The 16,489-nt window shown below is 38.1% G+C and overlaps 1 protein-coding gene across 1 annotated transcript in view; it reads left to right on the forward strand.

The window, feature by feature from the left end:
• The first annotated feature begins 8,187 nt into the window (after nucleotides 1–8,187).
• The window catches only part of LOC122814359 (integrin alpha-X-like), an 845,034-nt gene continuing 836,732 nt past the window's right edge, over nucleotides 8,188–16,489 (forward strand). The window contains exon 1 of the mRNA XM_044086945.1: nucleotides 8,188–8,458. Coding sequence (XP_043942880.1) covers nucleotides 8,422–8,458 — 37 coding nt within the window. The 5' untranslated portion in view covers nucleotides 8,188–8,421. The remainder of the gene's footprint in view (nucleotides 8,459–16,489) is intronic.

Below are 16,489 nucleotides of genomic sequence, written 5' to 3' on the forward strand. Positions count from 1 at the left end.
TCCATTTTATATATATATATATATATATATATATATATATATATATATTGCATGGTCAAATGTAGTTATTTTCATGTATACTAAATGAGTGGCTTGAAGCTGGTATAACAGTCGAAATGGTGGTGGAATCTGTTACAAAATGTACTTTTTTAGAAGGGTAAGAAGACCGATATTCAGACTTGGTGTTCCGTTGCTCCTTACAGTTGTGTTTGTAAAATCTTTTCTAAGATTTTACAGTTGTAATTATGTGTTTCTCTTTCTGCATTAATAGTAGATGGTGGTCTGTGGCCTTCCAGGATGACAGGCTCAGGAGATGTTGCTTCTCATCGAAGAGGCTGTTTGTGACATTAACCAGGGGCATGACTTTGTTACATTTGTGTCATGTGATACACATAAAGCTTTTGATCGTTTACTCCACTCATATACTTGGGATATTTTCCAGGCTGATGGGTTTTGTGTTATTTTTTGAGATGTATCCAGTCAGTATATGCTTTCTCATGGGTTGACATGGTGGTCACTTGTTTTTTTTTAGGTAAGATCAGGACAAGTAGAAGTATAACACAAGGCTGCCCCCGAGTGGTTAAATTTTTATGTTGTTATGTATGTGGTGATATTAATGTGTGAGGTGAAGTTCTGACACACTTCCTGATGCCCAACTACTGATACTCCTTTTACTGTCTGATTTATTTAGATGATGTTGTTTTAGCAACACACATCCATCACAGTAGAGATACTGGATGGTGTAGAGTTGCTTTTAAGTCATGGGGAGGAGGTACTGATTGAAAGATGATAAATGCAAATGCTTGGGAAGACCTAGGTAATAGATGGAATCCCTTTTACTGACAGGCTGTTAAAATCCTTGTTGTAATTTTTGGATAGAACTTAAGTGTTTCTAAGTAACTGTCAGAAAAGCTGCCACATGGGTAAAATCCATTTGCACTGTGGCAACATTCAACTTGTTTTCTTGAAAGGTTTGTCTTATCACTAGAAAGTTGAAAGGCATGTTGGGTTACTTTGATGGGTTATACATTTGCTAACAACTCATTAGGAAAGACAAGTAGAAAATATAATTTTTTCCTCATTTGCAGTTCAAGTTTGAACCCTGTGAAATGGTCTGTTATTTATTTATAATTACATTCACAAATGTGAATTTCATTTAGTTTGTCCAGGTATTTTTCTCATTTCTCTACATTTTCCTTTGTGCTACATTTAAGATACATTATCATGAAGGAGGGAGTTTATAAATATTTGGAAATTGATGAAGGATCAACAATAGAACATGAACAAATGTGAATAAAACGTAGTAAGGAATATTTTAGAAGACTTAAATTAATCCTGAAAACAACACTGACATCTAGGATTAAAATTCAAGCTATAAATCAATTTGCTCTTCCTGTCCCAACTTAGTTTTGGAGTGATTGACTGGCCCCAAAACTTGTTGGATAGATTAGATAGGAAAACAAGAAAGATGGTTTATACTTATTAAAAGATTTATAAAAATCGGTGCATACCAAGATTATATATTACCCATTCCAAAGGACGTGTGAGCCTCCTTGAAACTGATTACATATATAGATCTGCAATTGTGGGACTGCACACATACTTGCTGACCTCACAGGACCCAAACATAGCGAAGGTTTTGAAACATGAGGAGAATAAATCTAAGATGGCTTCCCTGCTTAGTCTAGCAGAAGCATACTGATGTCAAACAGGAATGGAAATCAAACCAGAAGTAGATAAAAATCAGGCGGCAACTGAATGTGCCAAAAACAAACTAAAGAATATAAGGTGAAAGATCAGATGAGAAGGCAAGAGATGTGGAAAATGGATAAATATAGTTGCAAGTATAAAAAACTTGTGGAAGAACCTCATGTTGATCAGGATCGAACACAGGAATGGTTAAGGAGTGGCAAATTCAAACCAAAAGATGAAAGGTTAATATCGGCAGCCCAAGATACTGGACTACACACATGTTGGTTTACAAAGTTCATTGAACATGTGGGAGAAACAGATAAATGTAGGTTTTGTAAAATAGAATAGGAAACAGTCGCACACCTCATTGCTGGTTGTGACATACTAATGGCAGAAGGACTGTATACTGAAAGGCATAATAATGTGGCAAGACTGTTGCACTGGGGATTGTGTAAACATTATGGTACTGAAGTACCTGAAAAACACTGGAAACATGAGCCACAAAGCATCATAGAAAATGATGACGTCTACATCACACGGGTCACACATTACCAGCAGTTCAAAAGATAGATGCGAGAAAGCCAGGTATAGTGGTCCATAAAAAGAAGACAAAAGTAGCATTGATCATTGAAATTGCTACACCCACTGACTACAGTGTCTTGTGTACAGAGAGATATAAAGTCATAAAATATCAGGATTGTGTACAGAGAGACACAAAGTCATAAAATATCAGGATTTGCAGGCAGAAGCAAGAGCAATGTGGAAGAAAAATACCCAGACAGTTCCAGTAGTAGTAGGAGCAATGGGTCTTATGTACATACAATTGTAGATTGTTTTTTATGTTACCAATTCATGTAACTCCATACGAATTGCAGAAGGAGTCATTACTGGGCACATTACAAGTGCTGCGAAGAGCACTTCTGGCTGACATCAAAGACTGAAGCAATACTAATTTCATGAACTTTAATCTTACTTTGACTTAGGAATAGGGTCCATTCCTGTCATGGTAATAGAAACCCAAAAGACTTGGAGAAATGGAAAAAAGAGGTCATTAGACTAACAGAGGTCATACTCAGGAGGCAAGTAGCATTTTGTGCATGTGTGTGTGTGGGCGTGTGTGTGTGCTCGCGCATGTGTATGTATGTGAGTGTGTGCATGCATGTGTGCTTCCGTGCATGTGTGTATATACTGGCTCATAGGTAAGTACTACGTACAGAACTCTTCTACAGGCTATTACAAGTCTAGCTCAAGAAACAATTCCAAAAGATCCTTCTAGCCTTAAGGAGGGTAACACACAATAGAATGGGAGAGAGTTTGAGGCTGTCCATCCAATTACCTAGGTATATGCATATATGCATGTATTCCTGTGCTTACATGTGTGCATGCGTGTGCATGTATGCCTAATGTGTGTGCATGATTGTATGTGTTACAGTTGGAGTTAGGGCTACGCAAGTGGTTAGTTTTAGTATTGTGCATATGTGCTTATGTATGGGAAGTGTTTCAAAGTGTTTTATATAATAGTACCGTAGGATTAAGGGTTTTTCATAACTTGATGTGTGGGGTTGAAGTTAGAGGCAAGGACAGAGTATAGGTTAACATTACCACACACAAATAATGTGTGTGTGTGTGTGTGTGTGTGTGTGTGTGTGTGTGTGTGTGTGTGTGTGTGTGTGTGTGTGTGTGTGTGTGTAGCTTGCTATACTTGTGGTAATAAAAACCTAGGGTGCTATTCTTCTGCTTGATATGTTATGGAAGCTTGTTCAGACATGGGAGATACACTGGAATTTGAATCTGTCACACCAATATGCCTTATTTATCTGTTGAGGAACATTTGTTCTGTGAAGGAATAGGAGACTCAGATCATTCACGGCTCAAATGGCTAGACTCAGATCTTCATAGAATAGTCAATAAGAGATTAAGGACAGAAAGTAGGTAGCCAGTTTGTCTAATAACTAAGGATCTGGAAGCATGCAAAGGTACATGTGTATGCATGCATGTCAATGCGTGATTGTGTGTGTGTGTGTATTTGTGTGTGTGCGCATATATATGCTTGTGTAAGACTGTATGTGTGCATGCCTGCATAAGCAAATGTGAGTGTATGTCGGTGAAATATATATATATATATAACATGGTAGCAATTAATTCTGTAGAACATTCACTTTTTCAACAGTTAACTGGTGTTTTTTTTTTTTTTTAAGTGGTAATTGTCGAATGTTGGGTTTGTTGACTCGATATTTGTCAAATCACTATTTGTTGTTAGAGGTGTGTGTTGAGTTAAAGAAAGTGTGTATTTTTTGGCAATGCTGACATTTTCAGAGTATTTGCTGGTCGGGTTAGAGTAAGGGCTAGGTAAGGGGATAGTTTAGTGCTGTACTACCTGTATGTTTATGTATGAAGAGTTTCTACATTAGAAGTGGGAGTGTGCGCGCACGTGTGTGCGTGTATATGCATGTATTCCTGTACTTACATGTGTGCATGCGTGTGCATGTATGCCTAATGTGTGTGCATGATTGTATGTGTTACAGCTGGAGTTAGGGCTACGCAAGTGGTTAGTTTTAGTATTGTGCATATGTGCTTATGTATGGGAAGTGTTTCAAAGTGTTTTATATAATAGTACCGTAGGATTAAGGGTTTTTCATAACTTGATGTGTAGGGTTGAAGTTAGAGGCAAGGACAGAGTATAGGTTAAGATTACCACACTCAAATAATGTGTGTGTGTGTGTGTGTGTGTGTGTGTGTGTGTGTGTGTGTGTGTGTGTGTGTGTGTGTGTATGTGTGTGTAGCTTGCTATACTTGTGGTAATAAAAGCATGCCTGTGAAACCTGCTTCTAAGTTTTAATTTGAGCTTTATATGCAGTAAATAGCAAAAAACTAGTTATCTTGCCAAAAACTGTGGGAAGCAAGTCTGTTTGAGTCAGTGCATATATGTTGTTATTACCAACGTTCAGTTCACTGCAATGTCTTTTCAGTTAACAAAACAATACTTACAAGTAAAAGTCTTTTCCCTTCAGACGTCTTTATATTACAGGCAGGAGTAATGCCACTAGTTTGTCTTTTGCAGGACAACAGCTCTTATCCCTTTTCCACTTTTCAGGGAAACCATCCAGACTGCCTTCATCCTTCATGCATAGCTCCCTGGAGACTCCTCTTCAAAACCTTCTCCATAGTCAGAGGTCAGGCCTCTAACCCTCTCAAGAGGAAGTGGCCAATATATACACGAGTAGGCAATTGCATCTTGTTATAGTTGCATTGTTGTCCATTTTCCTTCCATGACACACCTTATGGAAAGGCAGCCTCAGCTGATGCACAAATAGCACGCACAACATACATTGAACTTCCCAGGCTCAGCAGTCAGTATGCTACTGTGTGTGTGTGTGTGTGTGTGTGTGTGTGTGTGTGTGTGTGTGTGTGTGTGTGTGTATATTTATATTTGTTAAATGGGAATGTCCAACAGGAAAAAAAAACATTTTTCATTGAATTTCCAAGAAGTCTTCAAGTAATGTTACAGTGTTGAAAGAAGAAAAATAAGGGTAATACTTAACATTTGAAAATATAGGCTATTTAACAGTAGAAGCAAATAACAAATGAGTCCAGTCACAGTGGTCATAAGTGGAATTTGTCTTTGGTGATGTCAGACAAACAGTTTAGCTCAACATACATACAGTCAGGATTATTGTAGAGCATTATAGGAGTATAGCGGGCCAAAACAAAATAATATAATGGAAAAAGCTATACACATATGAACAAAGGCCAGAAAGAAATTAACAAGATTTTAACCTAAAACAAAGAGAACATTGCATAATTCATAAGTGCAGAAGGTCATTCCTGAATAATTTATTATCATTTGGCAGAAGGTAGAGGTGAACCCAGAGTGTCAGCTAGTGTCACGAGTATTATTAGACAATAAGAAAACTTTGGTATGGTAATAAGACATTATGAATTAAATCTATGAACAGTCATGTTATGCCACAATTGCATGCCCAGATTTGCTTGGCTGTAAGCTATTGCAGAATATTTAAACAGGTGTTTATTTCAAATTAACATCATTGCATCCCTGCTTTTGTAAATATAGTCATATGTTGAGTGGTATATTTTCATTGGGAAATATGATGAACAGTTAGTCATTCTAACTTCATTCTGTTGTATCATGGATATGGGGGAGGTATTACAGCTTCTGTTCTTTACTCATAGCCTGTTACCCTTAACATCTTTTTCTCCAATCTGTGTATGCCATACTTGTGTCTTTATATATACATCCCTGTATTCCATGTGTCATTTTTTTGTGACGCATCTTATCATTTCACAGTTGAGTCCAGTCTGGTGCAACAAAACAGAGTGGGCAAATATTTGCTTTTATCTTTGTTGTCCTTGTACTGAGCTTGTTGCCTTACATAAATCGTGAAAATTAATTATCTCAAGAGGTCTAAGCTCTATTTGCATACTGATTTTTTTTTTTTTATATTTTTATACAGTTTGATTTGCATATTGAATGATAAACAGTCCAGGGACAGTGAAACTATATTTCTGTCAGAGACAATGACTGTTACACTTCTTGTGAAGAAACAACATGGGAGTGGTCAGTTGGAAGGATATTCAGAGACATGCTGTGTTATTTGTATACTCTTTTCTAACCACAGATTTATGCTTCATTTGCACCCCCCTCCTCCCAGAAGAGGAAAGAAACTAAGAAAGAAAATGAACTTGCACGTATCAGTTTCTAGATTTTCTAGCAATGTTATGTGAGGTAGTTACAACAGGTGGACCACATATCCAATTTTAGGCATTTGTTTTAATAATTACAGAAAGAAAAGACTTGCGCGTGCATGTGCGTGTGCATGTGTATACGTATTGGTCTTCTGAGTTACCTCAGAAGTGTAAACCACCAACGACCAGCAAAAAACGATAGTGAACACGCAGTAATGAAGAAATAATGATTATTTATTTATAATTCCTTCAAATCCAGACCGGTTTCGGCTATTCAGCCTTTATCAATTAATACAATAAAGTTTTTTTGAATGAAATGAAGCAGCCTGCATTTATACTAGTCTCTGATTACCTGGAAGCAATATTACAGCACCACCCAGTGGCTGGAGTAACAAAGTGCATGTTCCATTCTTGATTAAAGCATATGACCAGTGACATAAAAATGCCAGAGGTATAGATATTAAGTCATATTTTTAAAGATAAAAATCAAAGCTCTGGAAGTAAGCCATTATATGACTTACATATTACAAGGTAATAGACCAATACCATGGTCACTATTTGTGAATGCATATCATAGTGTAAAAAAGCAGAAAATATATACCACTAGTATATATATATTTTGAAGGGTGATAACCACAAGTTCAAAAGAACTGAATAATAATGAACCAAGTACTGATCATATAATATATTACAAAATAAGGCAAAAAGAGTATAGTGGCCTCATTCTCAGCTATATTATAGATTATAATAAATTGAAATAATATGCTTGTAGATAATACAAGTTCAACATTGTAATTGTGCAATACTCAATGTTTAACGCCAACATACCAGATACGAATACCAAACCATACATATACATATTCGTATCCTGAACAATTTGTATCATGCTTTATAGAGTATAATATGAGCGTTGGTAGGCCTAACCACCTTTGAATGGTTCGTACTAATTCTTAATCTATATGAATGTTTGTTGTTGTAACCATGATTATGAAATCCTCCAGTGTTCAGTGAAACTCACAGATGGTCATTCAGACCTGGGGGGAATAAACATCCAAGGTTGGTTATCCAATATTGTTCCTTGTGGTTTAAAATGGTGTGCCAACCCTGTTGAATAGCCGAAACCGGTCTGGATTTGAAGGAATTATAAATAAATAATCATTATTTCTCCATTACTGCGTGTTCACTATCGTTTTTTGCTGGTCGTTGGTGGTTTACATTGTTGGCTTGACCCTGCATGCCATCCTTGTGGAGCTTATGGTTGTTTGCTTACCTCAGAAGCATCAGAATCCCTTAAAGTTGCTTTGTATTGTAAGCTATCTTTAAGATGCACAGATCTCTAACCTGACACCATTTTCCTGCCAGTCTGCCTGTTACAGATTTTTTCATATGACTAAGTTTGAGGTGATTGTTATTTTCCATTTGAAATAGTCTGCTAATACCACTTGACTACAAACATGCCGGATAATAGCTATTACATTTAATATAACATATGTAATATAATATAATATAATATAATATAATATAATATAATATAGTATAATATAATATAATATTAGAAGATAGTGGGCTTGTCTTTGCATTTGAAGGTCTGGGTTTGAATCTCTCATCCTTCCATTTTTTTTCTGGCATCGGATTTCATTAGTGCTGCAGCTCATGGTCAACAGGAAATCAAAACCTCTCACACTAAAAGGGTTTGTCAGTGGAAATATGAAAGTACAACAAAATTGCCTGCATAATACTCTGAGCAGTTAGCTAGGAAAGTACCTTCCTGTTGTAATACTCAGTGCTTTTCATGCTCATTCTGAAAACTGTAACGTAAATGTTGCTTGGAGGAAGAGAAATACTTTGGTCTACGCACAGCACTTACAGCATCCTTCCCTTCTGATGCTAGACTTGGGTTTATAAAGTGCATCTTCTCAGATGTGTAGATTTGTTGAAGTAAAATACTAATAGAAAACTGAATAACTTATTCCACACTTCTAAAGTGCCTTCCTGACTTCTAGTGCTTGGCTATTTAAAGAAATTATGAACTGTCTCTTCCTTACATTCCTTATCCAGGCAGGTGAGTGTAATTAAATATATTTATTTTTTAGTTAATAGTTTACTAATTCATTCACTCTACTTAGTAGGTGACATCCTAAGGTTATGAAAGACAAAGAAGGTATACCATTTTGGTGCAATTGTTCGCAACAATTTGTTAACCGATAAAGCATTTTCTTTGCATAAATATGCATTTACACATATGCCTGCATATGCATATGCAGATGCATTTATTTATTTATTTTGTAAGAGAAGATATAGAACTCTGTCATATATAAACACTCATTATTAGCCTTGCAGGAGAAAAAAAAGATAAAAAAATAATCAGAAAATGTAGAAGCATGTAATAGATGAAAAGCAGACATTGCAAATACTAGGTGGCAAGATATCACATATTCCTGCCATGATTCCAAATATTGTATGAGATTGCGTTGTACATAATCTAACACAATAAAATGTTGAATAAACTTAGCTCGTTCAGCAGCACATTGCAACTCAGAAGTATACTAGAGCTAAGGATGTTTTGAGAAAGGTTGCAGTGATATAATAAGCACGGGATATGCCAGAATGAAAGCTGACTACGTGCCACATTATCATTTGTGGTTGAATCATGTTGTCGTAGCGCTGAGTTGCCTAATATGCTTAAGTCCTACCTAACCTGGTTACTGTTGGCCAGTGTTATAGAGCATGCTCGTATTTATCTTCAGAGTATCATGCAGGCTAGGAAGGTAACTAGTATCTGTGAGAGTATTCTCCCTACTGGGACAGAGCTGGGGTTGTGAAGGTGTATAACCATCATTTAGTGGTTTACAAAGATGTGGAGTGAAACTTGACTGTGTTAAGTAGTAACAAAAGTATGTGTGCTTGTTGCCAGTGATATCTGGATAAGCCATGCCATGGGGATTAACTCAGGAGGAAAATGCATAACAGGTTCCCACTGTGAGCAAACAGACTGCATTTCTGAGCTATCCTCTATATGCTAAGCAGAGGTTGCAATATCACCTCTTTGTCTAAGATGTAAAATGTGGAGGGATGTGATACGCCATGAAAGCTATGAGCAAAGTTAGCAAGGTTAGATGCCATACAGTCCTAGAAATGTAGACCAAGTCCTAGAAGCATGCAAAAGTAAAAACAAGATAAATAATGCTCCCTCTAACAGTTTTATTTCATCTCTCTAAATGTTTTCTTTTCCTCTTGCTTAAAAAATTGTCTTATACTGTCCTGCTGTGGAGATCTAATCTCATACATGACTAAACGAGAAGACAAAATGGGTGATGCCTGTATCTTACAGCTAGGATGAAGAATATTCTCACTGAAAGGAGCAATTGCATGGAAAGGATTATGTTGCAAGCCCCAGCAGACCGATGTGGACAAAATAAAAGTGTAAGGCACATTGAACCAGATATCTGCTATTAGCTTTTTTATTCTGTTTATGGCTGCAGTAAAAGTCTAACTTTTGGTATGACTCATTTCTGCATAGTTATACCTTCATGTTGTAGACTATAATGTATGAGTTAAAAACAGGTTCCACAATACCTAGTTAGTGCATATACCCCAACAGGAGTGAAAATGCTCTCTCTCACACACCCTCTCTTATGTTAGATGGCATGCTTTTCAGTGGAAGTTGCTTTAGATGAAGGTTTAACTTTCTCTGCAACTTGCAATAACTGAGTTAATTAAATTAAGTTGAGGGGTGCATAGGGCATAGCTCCTTCCAAGACAATGTGGGTGAAAAGTAAATATTTCTCTTTGCTTTTTGTGTTTGCTGACACCCATTTTTTTCTGTGGGTGTTGATGAATCAGATGTTTGCAAAGATAGCCCTGCATTTGCTGTAATGCTGAGGCCACATAGTCAGTCTGATTGCATTTGTAGTATTTAATGTGTACTTCTGGGATTATGCAAAAGTAAAGGACCCCAACTAAAATGCTCCTATGCATCTAGGTGAAGGCATTCAAAGGATTACAGCACTCACCCTGGAAGGGTGTTGTACATTTACAAAATCATCTAAGCAGGTTTTATGAGAGACAGAAATGAAATGCCGTCCAGTGGAGCATTTTTTTTAATTTACAGAAATAGCCTAGATAGGGTTTGTGAAAGAAAGATAAGGAAACCAAAATTAACTGTGTTTTTGCATAACGTCAGTGTACTGAAACATTCTATTTATTTATTCTTCTAGTTACCATTATTACTAAGGTAAATGAACTGGTCCAAGGACCCTTTTCAGCAAGGGCCCAAGTCTTAGAAGGCAAAGACCATGACACAGATAAAAAAGAGGTAGATACAGTAAGTTTGCTGCATAGCAACTGGTTTACACAGGCCTTGTTATAAAAAGTCCTTAATTACAGTGCATTGTTACAGTACTGACATTGAGTAGTCCCAAAGTATGATGAGAACATCAGCAGAAATAGTTTAGTATTAACATGCTAGGTGTGCAATACAATAACATTTATATAAACATTGTATAACACTACAATTGAACTAGTACTCCATACTAAATTACTGGGCATCAAATAGACAACAACCTTACGTTCCATCTACAGATACTTCATACTATTAAAAAACACACCACAGAACCAGGTTCGCTCTGTAAAACACTACTTAACTGACACAGCTTGAAAAACCTAGCCCCAACCCACTTACTGCTATCCATTTTTCATGCTTCTCCTATCCTTACTAACATAAGTGACACACTAAAGACCACAAACCTGGAAAATGGGTTATTTGGCTTAAAAAAACACGAAAGTACAGAATTGCCAAAAATTTTTGTGGGGAATTCTACAAACAGACCAAAGGGGTCGCTATGGGGGTCGCATGTGCCCCGACTTATGCAAATTTAGTGTTGGCCAAATGGAAGGAGTTGTACATTCTGGATTCTAAGTTTTGTTGTTATTGGAAATTGTACCGAAGGTTTTTGGACGACATAGTCATTCTATGGTCAGGGGGGTAAAACAATTAGAGGAATTCAAACTATATTTGGAAGGAACTACTAATTTTTTAAGATTTACCTTTCATGTATCTACTGAAAAACTTCAATTTCTAGATTTGGAAATATACAAGATAGGTTTGCACCAAAAATATTTAGAAAACCCACCTTTTGTAATTCCTTTCTCCATTTTCAAAGTGCCCATATCTATTGGTGTAAAAAGAATATTGTGAAAGGGCAATATGTTCGAGGTAGCCGCATGACTAGCTCTGAGGATGATTTTAATGATGAATGTAAATTATTAAATAAAATGTTTTTAGAAAGAGGATATCCCCAAGAGTTTATTAGGGGAATACAAGAGGAAGTTTTTAAGGGAAGAGAAGGTAGATTTAGACCTATCCTAAGTAATAATAAATCAGATGAAATTTCTTGTGATGATCCCACCCCCACAATCCAGGATTCTGATTTTACACATGCCTTGGTTCTTGAATACAATGCCTTTAACACTAAAGTTACAAGGAAAATTGTTGAAAGAGAACGGTCCAAATTTATTAATTTTACTGATTTGGACCAGAAAAAAATAAATAGAAATGTTAAGGTTGTGTACAAAAATTCCCGATCATTTAAAAATATGTTGGAGAGCAAAGGTCTTCAAAGGAATAAGAAGGTTAGGAAGGCTACATACAAATGTGGACGTTGTGCACACTGTAATAATATAGTGGATAAGGAAAACGTTTATTTAGAAAGTAGACAAAAATGGATTAAAAGTACAGATTACTGTAATTGTGAAACCAAGGGGGTAGTATACCTAAGCTTACGTTCAGAATGTAACGCTTTTTAAGTAGGAAAAACTGAAAGGGTGTTAAAAAAGAGAATATATGAACATAAATATGAAATAACTACAGGAAAGGAGACCAACGCTCTGTATAAACATACCTTGGTTTGCAAGGGTGCTAAATTTCATGTTATGGTTTTAGAGCAGGTCAAAAAGGATGTAAGGGGTGGATTATGGGAAGAAAAAATAGAATCTAGGGAACTATGGTGGCAGATTTCCCTTGATTCAACAAACTTCCCTGGTTTAAATGAATTTATTTCTATTGTGCCACTTTTTAAATTGAAAGCAGGGCTATTGTAACATAATAGATGTAATTTTTATTTCCCACCAGCAGATGGCAGGATATATGTATACAAATGATTCTTTCTTTTTACAGCAATTTTTAAACACTAAAAATGGACTTTTGTTAAATTTATTTATATGTTTTACATATTTTATATATTTTATATAAAATGTTTTAAAATGTTTTTAATGTTCGTATTGGGGTTATTCATTAGGTAAAATAAGCACAGAAATTTCAAAGTATGCATTGCTGAATGTACATAGGAAAAGAATATAATGAATTTTTAATTAATTAATTGGTTTTGACTGGATTAGGCATTTTGAATAATTTATAAAAGGATGGTTTGTTTTAAGGAGAGTATCTGATGAAGTCGGTTTGCTTAGACGAAAACGCAATTTTGGCATAAAGCGTTTATGTGTTTTTAATAAAATATTGTTTCTGACATCCGTGGCTCCATCAGTTTTTGGCAATTCTGTACTTTCGTGAATCAAATACTTCCAGCTCCTTCTCCAAGATACCACCCCACAACCCTGTTGTACAATCTGTCTGACATTTATTCATCTCACCCCACACCTTGAATGCTCCCCAATCTCTCTCTCTCTCTCTCTCTGTCTTTCTATTACCTAATATAACAATACCTATATTTGCCCTTCAAATCAACAACTTAAATCTCCTTTATGTCTCCTTCACCTTACCTGCACTGTTTTTCTCCAGCAGTTTTTGACAATCTTCCCTCCCCTTATTTTTTGTATGAAACTTCTACTACCCTTTCACTAACTCCCATGCTCAATACTCGGGCATATATTTCTGTCTCACTTACATCAATAGTATCATTCATCAATCAGTGTCTTATTTTAATAAAATCTAGTAGTCTTAAAACTTTCTTGATGAGCTCAGGCACAGTAATTTCCAAAGCAAACAAGCCTTTATTTGTCACAGACAAGTGAGCCTCAGTAACAAAAAAAATTGAAAATACTTTACAATGTTAAACATATCAGTATTTATACCTTAGAAGTAGGTGTTGAAAATATATGTATTGATCTGATGTTGTCAATCTTCATTTATCCTTGACATGAGAGACTCGGTTTCGACCCTGAAAACTGGCTTGGCTCTTAGAACAGATCACGAGAACAAAAACCATTTGAGCTACGTCCCTGCCCAGAATGCCCCTTCCTAGATTACCCCAGATCTCATTTGGCTCTTCTACATTGGACACATCAGCTGAAACTCTGTCTTGAGCTAAGTGTAAATTAATATTTTTTTACTTAAATCTTCATTAAACCTTTCTTAGACATCTTTCCTTAACTCATCGACCCTACCCAGTTGATATTTTCCCCCTTCTGTTTTTCTTCTGGTATCCCTCTATTTTTACACTTCAGTGGTCTTTCCTACCATTGCTGGTGGTTTATCTCTCTTTTTTTTTGTAAACCAAGGGGTAGTAGCTTAGGGTGTTTCTGTGTTTTATCAGTAAGTGTCATTCAAACCTTTCATACCTTGTGGTACCTTTCCTACCATTGTTGGTAGCTCCTATCCTTTCCCCTCTCTACCTCATGTTAGTTCTGGCCTACCATTGTTGGTAGCTCCTATCCTTTCCCCTCTCTACCTCATGTTAGTTCTGGCCTACCATTGTTGGTAGCTCCTATCCTTTCCCCTCTCTACCTCATGTTAGTTCTGGCCTACCATTGTTGGTAGCTCCTATCCTTTCCCCTCTCTACCTCATGTTAGTTCTGGCCTACCATTGTTGGTAGCTTCTATCCTTTCCCCTCTCTACCTCATGTTAGTTCTGGCCTACCATTGTTGGTAGCTCCTATCCTTTCCCCTCTCTACCTCATGTTAGTTCTGGCCTACCATTCTTGGTAGCTCCTATCCTTTCCCCTCTCTACCTCATGTTAGTTCTGGCCTACCATTCTTGGTAGCCTTCCCCCTCCTTCTTTCCTTCTTTAATGTGGGTGTGTGGCTGTGTGTGTTTCTGCAAATTTACTTTGTGTCTAGTCAAGATGATAGCAGTTAAAGGTAAACGCACCACAGGATTCAAGCAGTGCCGTGATTGTGGGAGGAAAATGCCCAATTCCAGTGGGCATATGGCATGAGTCTATTGCTTGGGCCTGGTGCACTTGCAAGAGGATTGTGCTATTTGTCAAGCCTTTAGTCCATCAGGACCTCATATAAAGAAGGAATAAACTTATCCTTAAAGGACTAATTAGAACATCCTTTGATGAAGCTTTGTCCAGTCAGCCAAGGAACTCAAAATCTGATGTTTCCTTGCCATCTTCCTCCTCTTCCTCAAAAGTTAATCATGGGAAGAAGAGGAATGTCTTGGTGCCGGCATCCCCTTTGGCTCCAGCATCGAAGAGACCTAAGTCTTTGGTTCCCTCCCACTCATCGGAACTCAAGTTAGCTACTAAAAAAGATACAGCGCTGATTTTGGTGCCGACTGTGATGACCACCACCACACCAATGGATTCGGTGCAACAGTTACGGAGCCGACCACCCACGTGCCAGCCCCTTTCATGTTACAGTCAGTATCCACAGAACCAGACCTGTCGTTTGAACCCAGGACTAGGTACTCCCCCTCAGTGGATCCCTTTATGGGGCATCTACCAAGCCCATTCGTAGAGAGACTCGAATCTCCATCTGCCCTTTCTGTTCATTCCTCCAGGAGTTTGACAGAAGTCGATGTTGTGAGGTTAGTGGATCAGCCCCTCATGGCTAAGGGTCTTACAGGTTCTTCCCAGGTTTCATTCCCTTCTGGACATGGGACCTTCTCTTCAAAGACTCCACCAGACATTCCTCCTCTACCCTCCACTGAGGCCTTAGAGACCATGACTCTGACCCCCCCCCCCCGGTTTTGGCTGTCCCGATGCCGACAGCTTTTATGCCTTCGGCCCCAATGTTTTCCCCGAGTTCCTCTTTTCTTTTAGATTCGGAGGACTCCTGGGGTTGGAACTCCAGTGCTGGGTCTGAGGGGTGTGGTTCTGCTCTAGTTTTCTCAGAGCCATCCTTGCTTCTTGAAGCGTCGGCACAGGCGGGCTCTTCCTCAGTTTCAACTTTGGTGGCAGACTCATTGGAGCGGGTTGGGACCACGGTTCCGGGGTTATCCTTCCCATTTCCGGTGTCCCTTCTTCAGGGGCCTGCCTTCCAGGTCATGGAGAGGGCCTTGACCTCTGCAGGTTCTCAGCCAGTTCCTTCCCTATCAGAGGGTTTCCCTGGTGCTCCCTTTCACCCAAAGCTTCCTCCAAACTCAACGCCCAGACAGTAATCACCAAAGTTGCAGGCTACCCCTGCACAGGGACTTAACTCTTCCAAGTCCTCCACAAAGCTTCCCACTGAGGAGGTGCCCTGGAAAAAGACAAGTAAGAGGAAACACCTAGATTCTCCAGAGGAATCTTTCACGGAGGACACAGACTTTGATAAAGTGGAGAGTTCCCCCTGGTCACCCGCAGAAGGCATCTCACCCGAAGAACAGGCAGGAGAATCCCCAATGTTCCACCCAGTCAGAGAGATCAGGCAGCTCTGGAAATTCAAAAGCTGCTAGATAAAAAGGAGTCATTCAGGAAATCCCACCAGACCAAATAGGATCTGGATTCTACTCAAGGTTTTTTTTGGTAACTAAAAAGAAAGGGGACTGGAGTCCAGTTTTGGATCTCAGCCTATTGAAAAAGTTTATTCAGCTGGCAAAATTCCGCTTGGTCACAGTTCAATATATTGTACCCTTCTTAGGGAAAGATGATTGGATATGCTCTATAGACCTCCAGGATGCATATCATCCTTCTGCCTCACACGTGGTCTCTCAATCCCAGAGTGGCAAAGGAGATTTTCCATTGCCTTGCTGTGACCTATTTGCATCACCTGTGAATAAGAAGTGTAGCAGCTACTTTGCCTTAATCCCCCCTCAGGAGGAGTCCCCAAGAGACGCTGTCCTTCACGACTGGCCCTTGGGACTGCTTTATAGGTTCATAGGCTGGTACTAGCCTGTCAGCCCTAGGGCATATACAAGCCAAGCCATAACAA

Source organism: Protopterus annectens, chromosome 10.part0 (genome assembly GCF_019279795.1).
Source record: "Protopterus annectens isolate FY-2018-M chromosome 10.part0, PAN1.0, whole genome shotgun sequence".
Classification (NCBI taxonomy): Eukaryota; Metazoa; Chordata; order Ceratodontiformes; family Protopteridae; genus Protopterus; species Protopterus annectens.